This window comes from Salmo trutta, chromosome 40, assembly GCF_901001165.1.
Source record: "Salmo trutta chromosome 40, fSalTru1.1, whole genome shotgun sequence".
NCBI lineage: Eukaryota > Metazoa > Chordata > Actinopteri > Salmoniformes > Salmonidae > Salmo > Salmo trutta.
This window is the reverse complement of record NC_042996.1, coordinates 21,838,248-21,852,151: the sequence shown is the minus strand read 5'-3', so window position 1 is coordinate 21,852,151 and position 13,904 is coordinate 21,838,248. Positions and strand designations below refer to the sequence as shown.

The 13,904-nt window shown below is 45.5% G+C and overlaps 1 protein-coding gene across 2 annotated transcripts; it reads right to left on the bottom strand.

Moving 5' to 3' along the window:
- Window positions 1-109: 109 nt before the first annotated feature.
- irf5 (interferon regulatory factor 5) lies at window positions 110-8,856 on the bottom strand. 2 transcript variants are annotated; one of them, XM_029742661.1, is made up of 10 exons: window positions 8,514-8,856; window positions 6,437-6,453; window positions 5,698-5,931; window positions 3,470-3,656; window positions 3,236-3,261; window positions 3,096-3,123; window positions 2,497-2,976; window positions 1,474-1,863; window positions 949-1,070; window positions 110-839 (listed from the first exon to the last, which is right to left on the bottom strand). In XM_029742661.1, exons 2-10 carry the CDS (start codon window positions 6,437-6,439, stop codon window positions 651-653), a joined length of 1,659 nt encoding a protein of 552 aa, XP_029598521.1. In that variant the 5' UTR covers window positions 6,440-6,453; window positions 8,514-8,856; the 3' UTR covers window positions 110-650. The 2 variants fall into 2 exon arrangements, with proteins under 2 accessions (XP_029598521.1, XP_029598523.1); XM_029742663.1 differs by lacking the exon at window positions 6,437-6,453.
- Between the last annotated feature and the right edge of the window lie 5,048 nt (window positions 8,857-13,904).

Below are 13,904 nucleotides of genomic sequence, written 5' to 3'. Positions count from 1 at the left end.
TGAGGGTGAAGTGACAATACCAGTGGATGCTTTCACCCATTCACAACCTTGACCTAAACACCTTCACAGCAAAAAGTGCAAAATTGTCTGGTCATGGAATAAATTACCATTTTGCTGTTTAATGTAGTAGTTTATTAAAAATAACATTTCATGTATGGCTTGAGTCCCATTTTTGGCAGAATAGCACCAGTGTCCATTCTCAAGAAAGCCAGTAACATTTAGTTACAGGGTTCTAGTACAGTAGATTAAGGTGGCTGCAAAAGAAAATGGATAGAAAGTAAAGTGACATGAGTAATACCTGCCACCATTAGAAAAAAAAATACTGCAATGGTATTTATTGAAATTCAAAAAAATAATTTAAGGGACCAAGAGGATACAGCAGTCTGGGTTTTGATGATGTACAAGTAGTTCTGCCCAAGATCCAGTTAAGATGAATTAGATACAGGGCTCAAGGCTGGATGAAGATTCCATTGATGGGATCTACCATAGAATGAGGGAGGCTCAGGGTTGAGAGAAGGCTAATATCCCCACACACAAAGCAGTTGAATAAGGTTATTAATCCAAGTGCAGTGTGCTATTAATAGTCCATGAGCAATCAAGGCCTTGATCCAGGACAGGCCCTGTTGAAGACCCAGCAAGAGGCCCTTGACTCAGGGTCCGTTGGTGGCCCAGGGACCCAGGCCGTGCTGACTCTGGAGAAGCCTCTGGAGCTCCTTGAACTGCTCCACCGTCTGGTCCTTCAGGTCTGGGTTGGAGATCTGTAGCCGGATGCTATCTGTGGACCAGGACAGCTCTCCAGAAAACATCTCTGTTAGGATCCGTGCCACCACCGGGACCACCTGGACATGAAATGGATGGAGGAGAAGGTCCCTGTTAAGTCAATGTGATCATCTTGTGTGTGTGTGTACTGTATCTGTGAAGGGTATGGGGTCAATTCATTCTGCTCACCTGCACAACGATGAGCTTCTTCTCCTTGGGTTTCCGTTGGTCTGGCCAGTCCTCCCCAAAGCAGAAGCAGAGCTCAAACGGGGGTGGGGTGGGAGTTTCACCCTTCTGGAACAAGATGAGCCCTGTTGGTGTGCATGAGAGGGAGAAAGAAAGAGAATCTCCTGTAATGCGATAATCACTGTGTATGTGATATCTGTTCTACAGCTAATCCATTTAGATGCCTGGGCTGTGCAACAAATAGCAGTACAAGCAATAAGTACTACTCAAGAGCTTACTCACAGAAAGGGCCTGTGACTGAAATATTCAGGGATCAACTGAAACTCAGACAGCCTCAAGTGAACTGAAAAATCATGACAATGGAGTCCAGCATTGTTATCTGACAGGATCATTTGGTGGTGTGATTAATTGATCTCAATAAAAATAAAATAAAAAAGAGTTTTGAGGGATCAGATGGGGATTCAAACACTGAAACTGCTGCCTTAGATGACTAAAATACCAAGGAATAAAATGGATTGACTGACTCACCGTGCAGGAAGTTATTGAGGCTGAACACTTTGTACTTCCTCTCCCTCTCCATAGGGTTGGGAGGCCCCTGCTCGTCAACGCCCGGCCCAGACCAATACACCTTGCACTGACACAGCCTGATAGCGTATATATCCTGCTCCCAGATCTCCAGGATCAGGCCTCGGTCCATCACATCCAGCAGGTGTTCTGTGTAGAACCTCTGCTTCTCATTCTGGATGTCGGCCGAGCCAGGGAAGAGAACTTGGTTGAGGTTGACAGGGCCGAACAGGTCCACCTGATCCGGGGTGGGCTCCAAGTGGCCGTAGTACAGCCGGCAGCCCTGGGGGTTACTCACCGTCAGGGAGCCCATCTTGCGACCCCGGTACTGAAACTTCATGTCTAGGTCAGTCACTGAAACCAGAGTCAAATAATGTAGTGTTGGAAGAATTGTAAGCACTTCAACAATAGTCAACATTTAATATAGCTCTTTCTAATCATGCCTAACAGCCCAGAAAAAAAAAATGTATGAAATGTAAGTCGCTCTGGATAAGAGCATCTGCTAAATGACTAAAATGTAGTATTCTGACACCAAGTTATCATAAGACTGAAAAGGGGGCGTTTATCAATGAATAACACATTACCGCTTTAGCTACAAAAAGGGTAAAACTTGATTTTGCCTATTCCAATTAACTCCAGAACCTGTCTTACCATCCCCCACACTTCCAGACAGCTGCCAGCGTGTTTCATTTGATGGGTGTGACAGACAGACAGCTATTCCAGACTACTACACTAATGCCTGATAGCCTATAATCCATCGAATGAGTCAATTGGAGGCAACTGTTTTGAGTGACTATTACAATGTTGGCATTGTGTTGCATGCAGCAATACCAAATAAAGTTGACGCCCTGTTTTTATGGTAGGGGAATTACAATGAATACTTTTTTGATAACATGCAAGGAACTACTGCAGAAGTGCCTGACTGCCAAAGTAAAGCCATAGTACATAAAGCTCTTCTCAACACAGCATAGGTGCTACTCCACTCACATGGCAGGCTGTTCAGCAGGTCATATTTGTAGGGTGGCACCGCCTGCCCTTCTTCCTGGTTCTGGACTCCGGACATGGCCTCCATTGGGGCGGCACCTGGGTTAGGGGCAACCGGAGCCACAGATGCAGCAGAAGGAACCATGGTGGCCATCTCAGTGACCACAGGAGGCTGCATGCTCCCTCCACCCATCCCCAGGCCATTGGAGGGTTCTGCGGGTCCATGGTGCACAAAGACCCCATGTTCCAACTTCACCACCAATGGAACATGGGCAGAAAACTCTGGGGGAGCCATGGTTGGCTGAGGGAGATCCGCTGCCATGGTATTGCCCCCGTTGGGATTGGAGTGCATGTTGGGACTGGGGTACATAGGGGTGTGGTGGGAGGTGCCATATCTGTCATTGAGGGGGGAGCTAAAGGGAACGTCTAGCCTATGTGAGGTAGGGAAAGCCTGATAACTGCGTGGATCACTAATTCTGGGGTCTGGGAGAGACAAGAGGACAAACACATAAGACCTTGCATAATGTCAATAGTGACACATTTCAAAAGGTTTTCTGCCTAATTCACAGATGGCTCAGTAGCAAAGGTGTATTGACACTTACCAATGGAGAGATCAACAATATTCGGCATCTGAAAACAAAGACAAGAATGAATGTCTATGTAACAAAGCTGAGATATGGGTATTGTTCTCAGATTGTTCTGAGATAATGGAAAAGTAATTGTCTACTTTTCTACACCTTACCTCCTCCTCATCTTCATCAACTGTGTCTGAAACCAAATCAAAAAGGAATATGCCATCAACATGGAGGAGAAAATCTCATTAAATTCACAAAACATGAATATCTGAGGTTATTTAACAAGTTCAACAAAGTTATTCTAAAGAACTCATTTAAATTTGAAGACAGACAATCAGATAAGACTTGCAAAGCTGCCAATGAGCATGCATGCTTATGCACGTGTGCGCACACACTCTTACCTCCATTGCAGGGCTGGTCACAGACCTCGTAGATCTTGTAGGGCTGGACGGGTGTCTCCTTTGTGCCGTCGTATTTCAGTTTGAACTCCCGGCTCTTGTTGAGGGCACAGCGCAGGTTGGCCTTCCACTTGGCAGGGTCCGGCTCATCCAGACCCTCCTGGTACTTCCCTGTCTCTAGAGCCCAGGCCTGGGGGAAGAGAGGGGGAGACAAGGAAGAGAAGGTTACATTTTTAATGAATTAGAGAAGGAGTCACATCTGGATGGAATCAAATGGGTGAGGGTTAAATTCACTTCAAATCAATTAGTCACAACTAGGGTGCATTCAGAAAGTATTCAGACCCTTTGACTTTTTCCAAATTTTGTTACATTTCAGCCTTAAATCGTTTCCCCCCCCTCATCAATACACACACACCCCATAACCAAAACAGGTGTTTAGAAACTGAAGCAGAAATATCACATTTACATAAGTATTCAGACCCTATACTCTAATACTTTGTTGAAGCACCTTTGGCAGAGATTACAGCCTCAAGTCTTCTCAGGTATGACACTACAAGCTTGGCACACCTGTATTTGGGGAGTTTCTCCCATTCTTCTCTGCATATCCTCTCAAGCTCCATCAGGTTGGATGGTGAGCGTCGCTTCACAGCCATTTTCAGGTCTCTCCAGAGGTGTTCGATCGGGTTCAAGTCCGGGCTCTGGCTGGGCCACTCAAGGACATACATAGACTTGTCCCGAAGCCACTCCTACATTGTCTTGGCTGTGTGCTTAGGTTCATTGTCCTGTTGGAAGGTGAACCTTTGCCTCAGTCTGAGGTGCTGAGTGCTTTGGAGCAGGTTTTCATCAAAGATCTCTGTACTTTGCGCCGTTCATCTTTCCCTCAAGCCTGACTAGTCTCCCAGTCCCTGCCGCTGAAAAACAACCCCACAGCATGATGCTGCCACCATGCTTCACCATAGGGATAGTGCCAGTTTTCCTCCAGATGTGACACTTGGCATTCATGTCAAAGAGTTCAAACTTGTTTCTCATGGTCTGAGAGTCCTTTAGGTGTCTTTTGGCAAACTCCAAGCGGGCTGTCATGTGCCTTTTACTGAGGAGTGACTTTCGTCTGGCCACTCTACCATAAAGGCCAGATTGGTGGAGTTCTGCAGAGATTGTTGTCGTCCTGGAAGGTTCTCCCATTTCCACAAAGGAACTCTGTCAGAGTGATCATCGGTTTGGGTTCTTGGTCACCTCCCTGACCAATGCCCTTCTCCCCCGATTGCTCAGTTTGGCCGGGCGGACAGCTCTAGGAAGAGTCTTGGTGGTTCCAAACTTATTCCATTTAAGAATCATGCTTCAATGCTGCAGACATTTTTTGGTACCCTTGCCTAGATCTGTGCCTCAGCACAACCCTGTCTCGGCGCTCTACAGACAATTCCTTTGACCTCATGGTTTGGTTTTTGCTCTGGCATGCAGTGTCAACTGTGGGACCTTATATAGACAGGCGTGTGGCATTCCAAATCATGTCCAATCAATTCAATTTACCACAGGTGGACTCCAACCAAGTTGTAGAAACATCTCAAGGATGATCAATGGAAACAGGATGCACCTGAGCTCAACTTAGTCTCATAGCAAAGGGTCTGAATACTTATGTAAATAACGTATGTTTTTTATTTTTAATACATTTGCAAAAAAATAAACGGTTTCGCTTTGTCATTATGGGGTACTGGTGTAGATTGATGAGGCAAAAAAGTAATTTAATAATTTTTTGAATAAAGCTGTAATGTAATAAAATGTGCAAAAAGTCAAGGGGTCTGAATACTTTCCGAATGCACTGTAAATGGAGAACAGGGTAATGGCTAATGAGGAAATGACTAGTCAAAAGAGGCAGGGAGTAGGCTATTGCTGCTGTTAGTGCAGTGGATATCATGTGGGCATCCTTACACACGAGATCAAAAAACCCAGAGAGGTTTGACACTAGAGATTCAGTGGAAATGAAACTAAGGCTATTTCAGTTCACTAAAACAGTTGATACATTTATCGCTGAATGGGATAAGGAAGTGTGTGGGTGACATAGTAACTGAGTACCTTAGAAATACTCTTGAAATGTGCTACTTACTAGAAAAAGTTCATCTAAGTAGACAAAGTAAGCAGAACTTTGATCTAACTACATTGTGATATCAGAATGACGACAGAGTTGAAGTATCCAGATCTGTCATGCCATTCTCAACATGGACCCCCCCTCTCACCTTGAAGATGGTGTTCTCTTCCTCAGAGGTGGGCAGGTGTCTTGTGGCGTGCCTCCAGGGGATCTGGAAGATCCGGTGGTCCGGGCTGAGCCACTGCAAGCCGGGGTACCTCCCGCTGTTCACCTGGGTTAACAGCCAGGGCTTCAGGCGGATCCTCCGAGGCTGCACACTCATTATGGGGCAGGGCACCACGTAGGGAGGAGAAAGGGGCTTCAGAGGGGGTGAGTGAAGGGGCTGGAAAGGTGAAGGGAAAAGTAATGGTTCAGATGGGTGATAGGGCACTGGGGGTAGGGGAGAGAGTGGCCACTGAGGGTAGGGGAGAGAGTGGCCACTGAGGCTAGGGGAGAGAGTGGGCACTGAGGCTAGGGGAGAGAGTGGGCACTGAGGCTAGGGGAGAGAGTGGGCACTGAGGCTAGGGGAGAGAGTGGGCACTGAGGCTAGGGGAGAGAGTGGGCACTGAGGCTAGGGGAGAGAGTGGGCACTGAGGCTAGGGGAGAGAGTGGGCACTGAGGCTAGGGGAGAGAGTGGGCACTGAGGCTAGGGGAGAGAGTGGGCACTGAGGCTAGGGGAGAGAGTGGGCACTGAGGCTAGGGGAGAGAGTGGGCACTGAGGCTAGGGGAGAGAGTGGGCACTGAGGGATTGTCTTGAAGCGTGATACGACAGTAATGGTTCAGATGGGTGACGAGGCAATGGGGGTAGGGGAATGTGGGGGAGGGTTGAAAGAGAAGATCCTCCCTACCATCTGCAGGAAGACGGCTGGGGAAAATGGAGAGAGGATGGGTGGGGAAAAGAGAGGTATGAAGGTGGAGAGAGTAGTCAAGCAAGTCTGATTTACCGTTTTTTATTTATGATGGCAACAGGCCTGTTTAGGAAATTATCTGCTGGGAAACAAAAAGTGTTCTGTGGCTGAAGAATACAGAACAAAAAGACTTAAGGCAATAAAAAACATCATAGAGTTGGGTAAATTAACATACACAACATGCAACAGTTGTAGGCTATTCCTTAATCCTTTACTCCATTTCATGACAGTCCCAAATTTGCTTTTGTCACCCTAAAATGATGGATTTGATACTAGGACAACAAGCCTAGGCCCTCCGGGCACAGATGCAGAGTCCACTGTCACACAAGTGTATTGTATGAGATCACAGAGGATCATATGAACACAGACGTATACAGGTAACTCCTTTACAGCCAAAGACCAACTTCTGTCTCAAGCAGCACTGAGGAGTCAAATAGAAGGCTAACTTGTATTTGCCGCTGGACGCGCTGAGACAAACTAATGCATCTAGATAGAATATGTCCTCTTCCCGAGGCTGCCACAAATGTCCTTCTGAGCCCTTGTACCAACACACACACACACACACACACGTGTGAGTTGAAAAGGGCAAGGTAACTTTAATGAGTATGCAACACAGAACAACAACTGGGTGCAGAGGCGTCATGGCCATAGGGGGCAAAGGGGCATGTGTTTATTTTTGGCATTAACTAGTCCAGATAGGTTTGCCTTTTTTCAACCTCATAACTAGCTACCAAGAAGTTATTTCAGGCTATCAATCAAGTTAGAGTAGCTAGCTCATCTTTCTCTTAGCTGGCATGCCTGCCGGCAAGGTTGTTGAAAAGCATGCAATTACTAAATAAGATTCACAATCCTTTTAATCTTTCATACAGATTGTTTCAGAAATCCAGAGAAGCATATTTCTTAAAATAAATAAAACACCAGGGGGGGGGGGCAGGCAGCTCAAAATACTGTATATGCTTTTTTTTTTTTTACATAGAATTAAGAATAATGATTACGGCTCTAGATTGCAGGTAAAGGCTGTTTCAGGTATTTGAAAAATGCTAAATTATCCAACTTGCGGACAATGGGGGAGGAGAGAGCGAGGACTGGCCCCCCCCCTCATTCTTCAAGCTTTGTCAAGTTGGTTGTTGATCATTGCTAGACAATCTTTTGAAGTCTTGACATTAGATTTCCAAGCCGATTTAAGTCAAAACGGTAACTAGGTCTCTCGGAAAAACATTCAATGTTGTCTTGATAAGCAACTCCAGTGTAGATTTGGCCTTGTGTTTTAGGTTGTTGTCCTGCCCAAAGGTGCATTTGTCTCTCAGTGTTTGTTGGAGAGCAGACTGAACCAGGTCTTCTTCTAGGATTTTGCCTGTACTTAGCTCTATTCCGGGTCTTTTTTTCCTAAAAAAAAAAAAAACACTCCCTTGTCCTTGCTGATGACAAGCATACCCATACATAATGCAGCCACCACCATGCTTGAAAATATGAAAAGTGGTACTCAGTGATGTGTTGTATTTGCCCCAAGCATAACACTTTCAATACATAGCTTTTTAGTGCAGTGTTATTTTAGTGCTTTATTGCAAACAGGATGCCTATTTTGGATTACTTTTATTATGTACAAGCTTCCTTCTTTTCACACTGTCATGTAGGTTAGTATTGTGGAGTAACTACAATGTTGGTGGGGACATGGTGTGCTTTAAAATGGGGACTTCCCAATAGTTAAGAACTTAATAATTGCACAAGTCTGGATTACATTGTCTAAACTCTATAGATACATTTTTATTTATTTAAACATATTAAAACAGGAATAGCTTCACTAGGTTTCATTCAGGGTGTGCAGAAGACAGGTTGATAAAAAAAAAGTTAAACATAAACCGACAACAAAAGCTGAAAATAGGCCGCCTGCCTGACACTGACATGATCATGTAAACAATCTTCAAAAAAGAAAAGATTAGTAGTCGGTCTGAAAAAAAATCTCAATAGGCTACGATAGTTGTTTTAGGAAACAAGTACAACTTTAAGCGGCACCCACCTTTTAACGATAGGTCTTCTCCACCAAATAATTTCGCTCCCTTGTATCGACGAGTTGAAGAACGCTGACTGTAGTGATCCCTCCTTCCACAAACAGGCCAGGCAGAGAGTATGCGCGCTGCCACAGGTAAGCTTTTCACTTGGTAGTCTAACTGACGGAAACCTTGCCCAACACCGTCACAAGTTCAAGGAGTGTGTGGGAGAATGACAGTCAGAAAGTCCAAGGCTTATTCAGAAAACTTTCCACAAACAGCGGCCAAACATGATTTGACTTTAAACATGAACAAACGTGGTGCGTGTGTGTTTGCTGAACTTGCCCAGATACCACCCTTCCGGTTGACAGACAGAAGTAATATGCAAACATTGTTTCATTTTCGAAAGGCTACTAGTACTACCCTAGTGGTTGAAAATGTATACATTTTCAGTGGTGTAAAAAGTACCCAATTGTCATACTTGAGTAAAAGTAAAAATACCTTAATAGAAAATCACTAAAGTAAAAGTCACCCCGTAAAATACTACTTGAGTAAAAGTCTAAAAGTATTTGGTTTTAATATACTTACGTTTCAAAAGAAAATGTAATTGCTAAAATATACTCAATTATCAAAAGTAAAAATAATTTCAAATTCCTTATTGTAGGCAAACCAGATGGCACATTTTTTATATTGTATTTACAGATAGCCAGGGGCACACTACAACACTCAGACATCGTTTACAAATTATGCATGTATGTTTAGTGAGTCTTCCAAATCAGAGGCAGTAGGGATGACCAGGGATGTTCTCTTGATAGGTGTGTGAATTGAACCATTTTCCTGTCCTGCTATACATAAAAAATGTAACGAGTACTTTTTGGGTTCAGGGAAAATGTATGGAGTAAAAAGTACATTATTTTCTTTAGGAATGTAGTGAAGTAAAAGTAGTCACAAATATAAAGTACAAATACCCCCCAAAAATGACTTAAGGATTACTTTAAAGTATTTTTACACCACTGTCAATTTTGATGCCAGTAAAGATAGATTATTGGGGGAGTGATCTCCAGCTCAGAGAAGATCAGCTCGAGAGAAGTCAGGTGAGAGAAAGTTCCAGACATTATGTTTTCCCACCAGTTAGATTTCATTGTTTTAGCCAAGGTCAGTGTTGTTGATATGTAAGTACATATTTCATATCTTTCAGGTGTTTAATGTACGAAGATGCACTCTGCGACAATAATGTGATATTTATGGTTATGATAATTATAATTTCTACTGCAAGCTACTAGTAGTTATTATGAGCTGGCTAGCTCTGTTTTGGTTGTCAAATAATTTTGGACATTTAACCCTGTATTTGTTTTGGATAATGTCCCCCAGTGCCTCGTTATATGCCCTGTAATTGTATAGGTGTATGTATGGTACCCCATTATATCAGTATTACATTGTATTTCACTGTTTAGAGGTATTCAAATTCATTGTGCAATGAAGATGATGGTGCTATCCATACTACGAACATTGTGCATTGCTGTTCCATGCCTGTGCATCTTCAGCGTAATTAAACCACCTCAACTGGAATCCTACCTGTCATCTGTGCCCTTACCAGCACACGGGAGCAAACACGTAAAGTAAAATCTAACCGAAGGAATATACAGTCCACCAAGTCCTCATTTACATAGGGGTCCGTTCAAGCCGGATAAAGGTGTTTACTCCCAGTTCTAGATGCAGCATGTTGCCGGTGAAGCCTGGACCTGGTCTGATCATCAAAGGTACCAAGCCTCACCTTATCCAAGTTATACTAGCACAGTATGTCCATTGGCAAGAAGATGACCTTCGGCCTCGCATGGAGGAAGCTGCCAAGATGACACCCCTCACTCCACCCAGTCCCTTCCTATCCAGCCAGGCCAGATGGGACACAACTCCAGATGAGTGGGAGACATTCAGAGAGTACAGGTCTGTCCTAAACCCTCATCTGACCCATGGGAGCAGAAGGATGAGCCACAGTAAGCAGAGTAAGGAGCAACATAGAGGTCTGTCCATGGTCTACAACAGTCACTGGGAACACAGGAAGCCACCTACAGAGCACAAGCTAGTGAGAGAGTACATCGATCAAGTGAGAGCCCAGCTGCGGCAGTCCCAGCGGGCCATACAAGTCTGGCTCACTCAGCTACGTGAGCAACAAGAAGAGATGGTACAGCTCTGTGCTGCCACAGCTCACATCCCAGTCTATAGCTAGTCTCTCTCCCACTAAGCCAGCCCCTACAGAGCCCTCACCCAGAGGTACCCTTCCAGCAGATAGATGTCTGCTGGCACCACCACGGTCCGCGTCAGAGCTGGTTGAGCATACGAAGCCATCACCCAACAAAGAAGATACGGCTTGCGATGGACAGTATGACAACAGTGAGTGGCCTAACACCCCAATGTGGCCTCCAGCAAGTGATAAGTCACTACTGCTGTGTCATCAGAGTGACGGTCCAAGCCTACAGCGCGGCTACCAAGACCCTCCCCCAGGAGCTATGAATCAAATCAAATGAAATGTTTGAGTTCCCTCAGTCCCGACGCTCACTCCACCTGTCAGGAGACTACTCCTCCACCAGTTTCAGCTCCTTAACCCTCCCAGTGTGAAGTACCAGCCCGCTTACGGTGCCAGAGTGTCTACCCGTCCCTGCCATTGGTTCTTAATTTGCAATCAGCATGGGTTTTCAGCCTGTTCCTGACCAGATGTTTGATGTTTCAGTCTGCCGCCACAAAAGGACCCATCAGCCAACAGTAACCTGCAGCCAGCCGCAGTTCCAGTATTGCCACCCGCTCCTGCTACAGAGCCGAAGTTAATCAACGAGGTGGACTCTTCAGCTGCTCCGGCTACAGAGCATCAGCCAGCAGGTGGCTTCCTGTGTTCTGTAGGTGGCTTCCTGTGTTCCCAGTGACGTGGTGCTCCAGACCAACATGGTGCTACAGCCCTATCCAGCCACAGGGGCTCTGCCTACCTCTGTCTTGAGGCCTAGACCAGCTACCACAGATGGGGCCCAGTCTGCCCCGTCCCCAGGGTTACTGCTGATCCCTACAAAGCTAACCGATTCTTCCCTCAGGTTCCTGTATGCAACTGACTATGGGGCCAGGTCTACCCCGTGCTCCAGTCTACTGTCTGTTCCTGCTATAGGAGCTCAGCCTACCCCTTTCAAGTCAGACTCACTGTCTGGCAGACATGAGGAGCAGCGTTCTCCACCCACGGGGGCCCAGCCTGCTTCAGTCATCGTAGACCCACTGCTTCCTACCTGGGCAGCCTGGCTGGACCTGAAGGTACAACCTGGCCCTATCTTTAGGTCACCAGCTCCTGCAACAGAGAGCCATTGTGTTGCAGCCACAGGCCCACAGACTGCCGTTGATGCAGATCATCAGCCAGCATCTCTCTGGCTGCCATCAGCCGCAGCCCAGGGATCCTCAGCCCCAGTCGCAGTATCTCTGGCACCAGCTGCAGCCTAGGGGCCATCACCTGGCTTTACATTGAGTCATCCCTGTTTCAGTGAGGGGGGCTTCAACAGAAGCAAACGACAAGCCCCCCACCTGCTCCTGATGAGGAGCCCAGTTCACCTCCAGCCATGGGCCCTCTACTTGGCCTTGTCTTCCAGACACCGGCTGCCCATGCAATGCAGTTCCCACTTACCTCAGCACAAAGAGACCAGCCCAGCTCTGTTGGGGAACCCCCACCTGGTCTTGAGAGGGAGCCCACCATGGCTTCCTCCACAAGGGCCGCTTCAGCCTCCGCCCTGAGGTCCCATCCAGTCCTTGCCAGCAAGGTCCTCTCCGACCCTGTGCGGGAGCCTCCAATTATCAGCTCAGATGAGGCTCCCGACCCTAAGATCAGGCAGGGACCTCGTCTGGTCTCTGCCTGATCTGGTTGGGCAGTCTCCGCCCTTTATGCTGTCGGCCATAGAGCTACTACCTGGCCCTGCTCTATGGGACAAGCCAGCTCCTGCCAATGGATCCCAGAGTTCTCTCTCCTTCGAGTCTTAGACAGTGTCAGCCCCAGAGACTGTATCCTCTGACCTGTTGGACCATGTAGTTGGACCTGTCTGCCAGCCCTTACTTGCCACAGTGTCCTGCCCTTAGTTATTAGTCAGGCCATGTTGCCAGGCCTTTAGGTGGCCCTGTCCTTAGCTCCCCAATCACCAGATACTCAGGTGTCCCTGGTGCCCTACTAGCTAAGCAGTCAGGTGTTCCCCCTAGTTTCCTGCCAGGTGACACCCTAGTAGTTTGGACTGTTTCCTGCTGTTGGAACAATGCAGCGTTCCATCAATGACATTTACCCCTCTCCCAGGAGGATATTCTCACCACAGTGTGCCCCTGATGGACTAAGTGTTCCTGCCCGGCTGTTACGGACAGCAGCTCCTCTACTCTACTAGTACAGAGAATACTTTACATTGTTTAAGTACTGGACTAGAGTTTATTTGTTATTAGTGGTTATACCTAGCCAGGCCATCTGTTGATGGGGCGGCTAGACACCCCTAGACATCTGGTCTCATGCCTGTTAAGTTTGGGTAAGATATGTAAGTAAGAGTTAAGTAAGTCAAGATAGTCAAGTTAACTATTGAGCCTTTCTTAGGAGTGAATTAATATAGTGAATTCAGGGGCGGCTGTACAAAAGGCTGTGAAGACTTTGTAGTTAATCATATCAGTAATGTTAGTTCATCATATCAGAGCTGTAGCTCCGCCCAATGGTGAAGTGGAGCAGAGCATGCTGGGCGATCAGCTCAAGAGAAGTAAAGTGAGAGAAAGTTCCAGCCATCCTTGCAGCCATTCCCACTAGTTAGATTTCATAGTGTTAGCCAAGGCCAGTGTGTGTCCTTGTTGATATGTTAGTAAATATTTAAAATCTTTCAGGTATTTGTCTGAAGATGCACTTTGCAACGATAATGTCATATTTATGGTTATGCTAATTAGTCGTTTCTACTGCGAGCTAGCTAGTATTGTGAGGTGGCTAGCTTTGCTTTGGTTGTCAAATCATTTCGGACATTTTAACCCTGTATTTGTATAGGATAATGTCAACCTTTTTTATATATTTTTTTAATATATATATATATATATATATATATATCATTTTTTTTGTTAATGAACAGTAACATGCAAAACATAAACATAACAGCCAGAGGGATTCCACAAAGAAATGAGAAGAAGAAAAAAAGAATCCACATTATATCAATTCAAATACAGACATATAGCGAATACATTTTTGGGACATTTTGTTTTGTATACGTTTTAAAGACTCTAAATAGTTTTCTAAATCAGATTAAGAAAATGGGCTTTTTCTTCATAAATGTTGATTTGTGTATGAAAAATGCTCCTAATAAAATAAAGAGATTTATGACATACTCACGTTCAATTGTGGAATCTGTGTAGTAAAATAATATGTCAAACTTAGAAATTTCAAT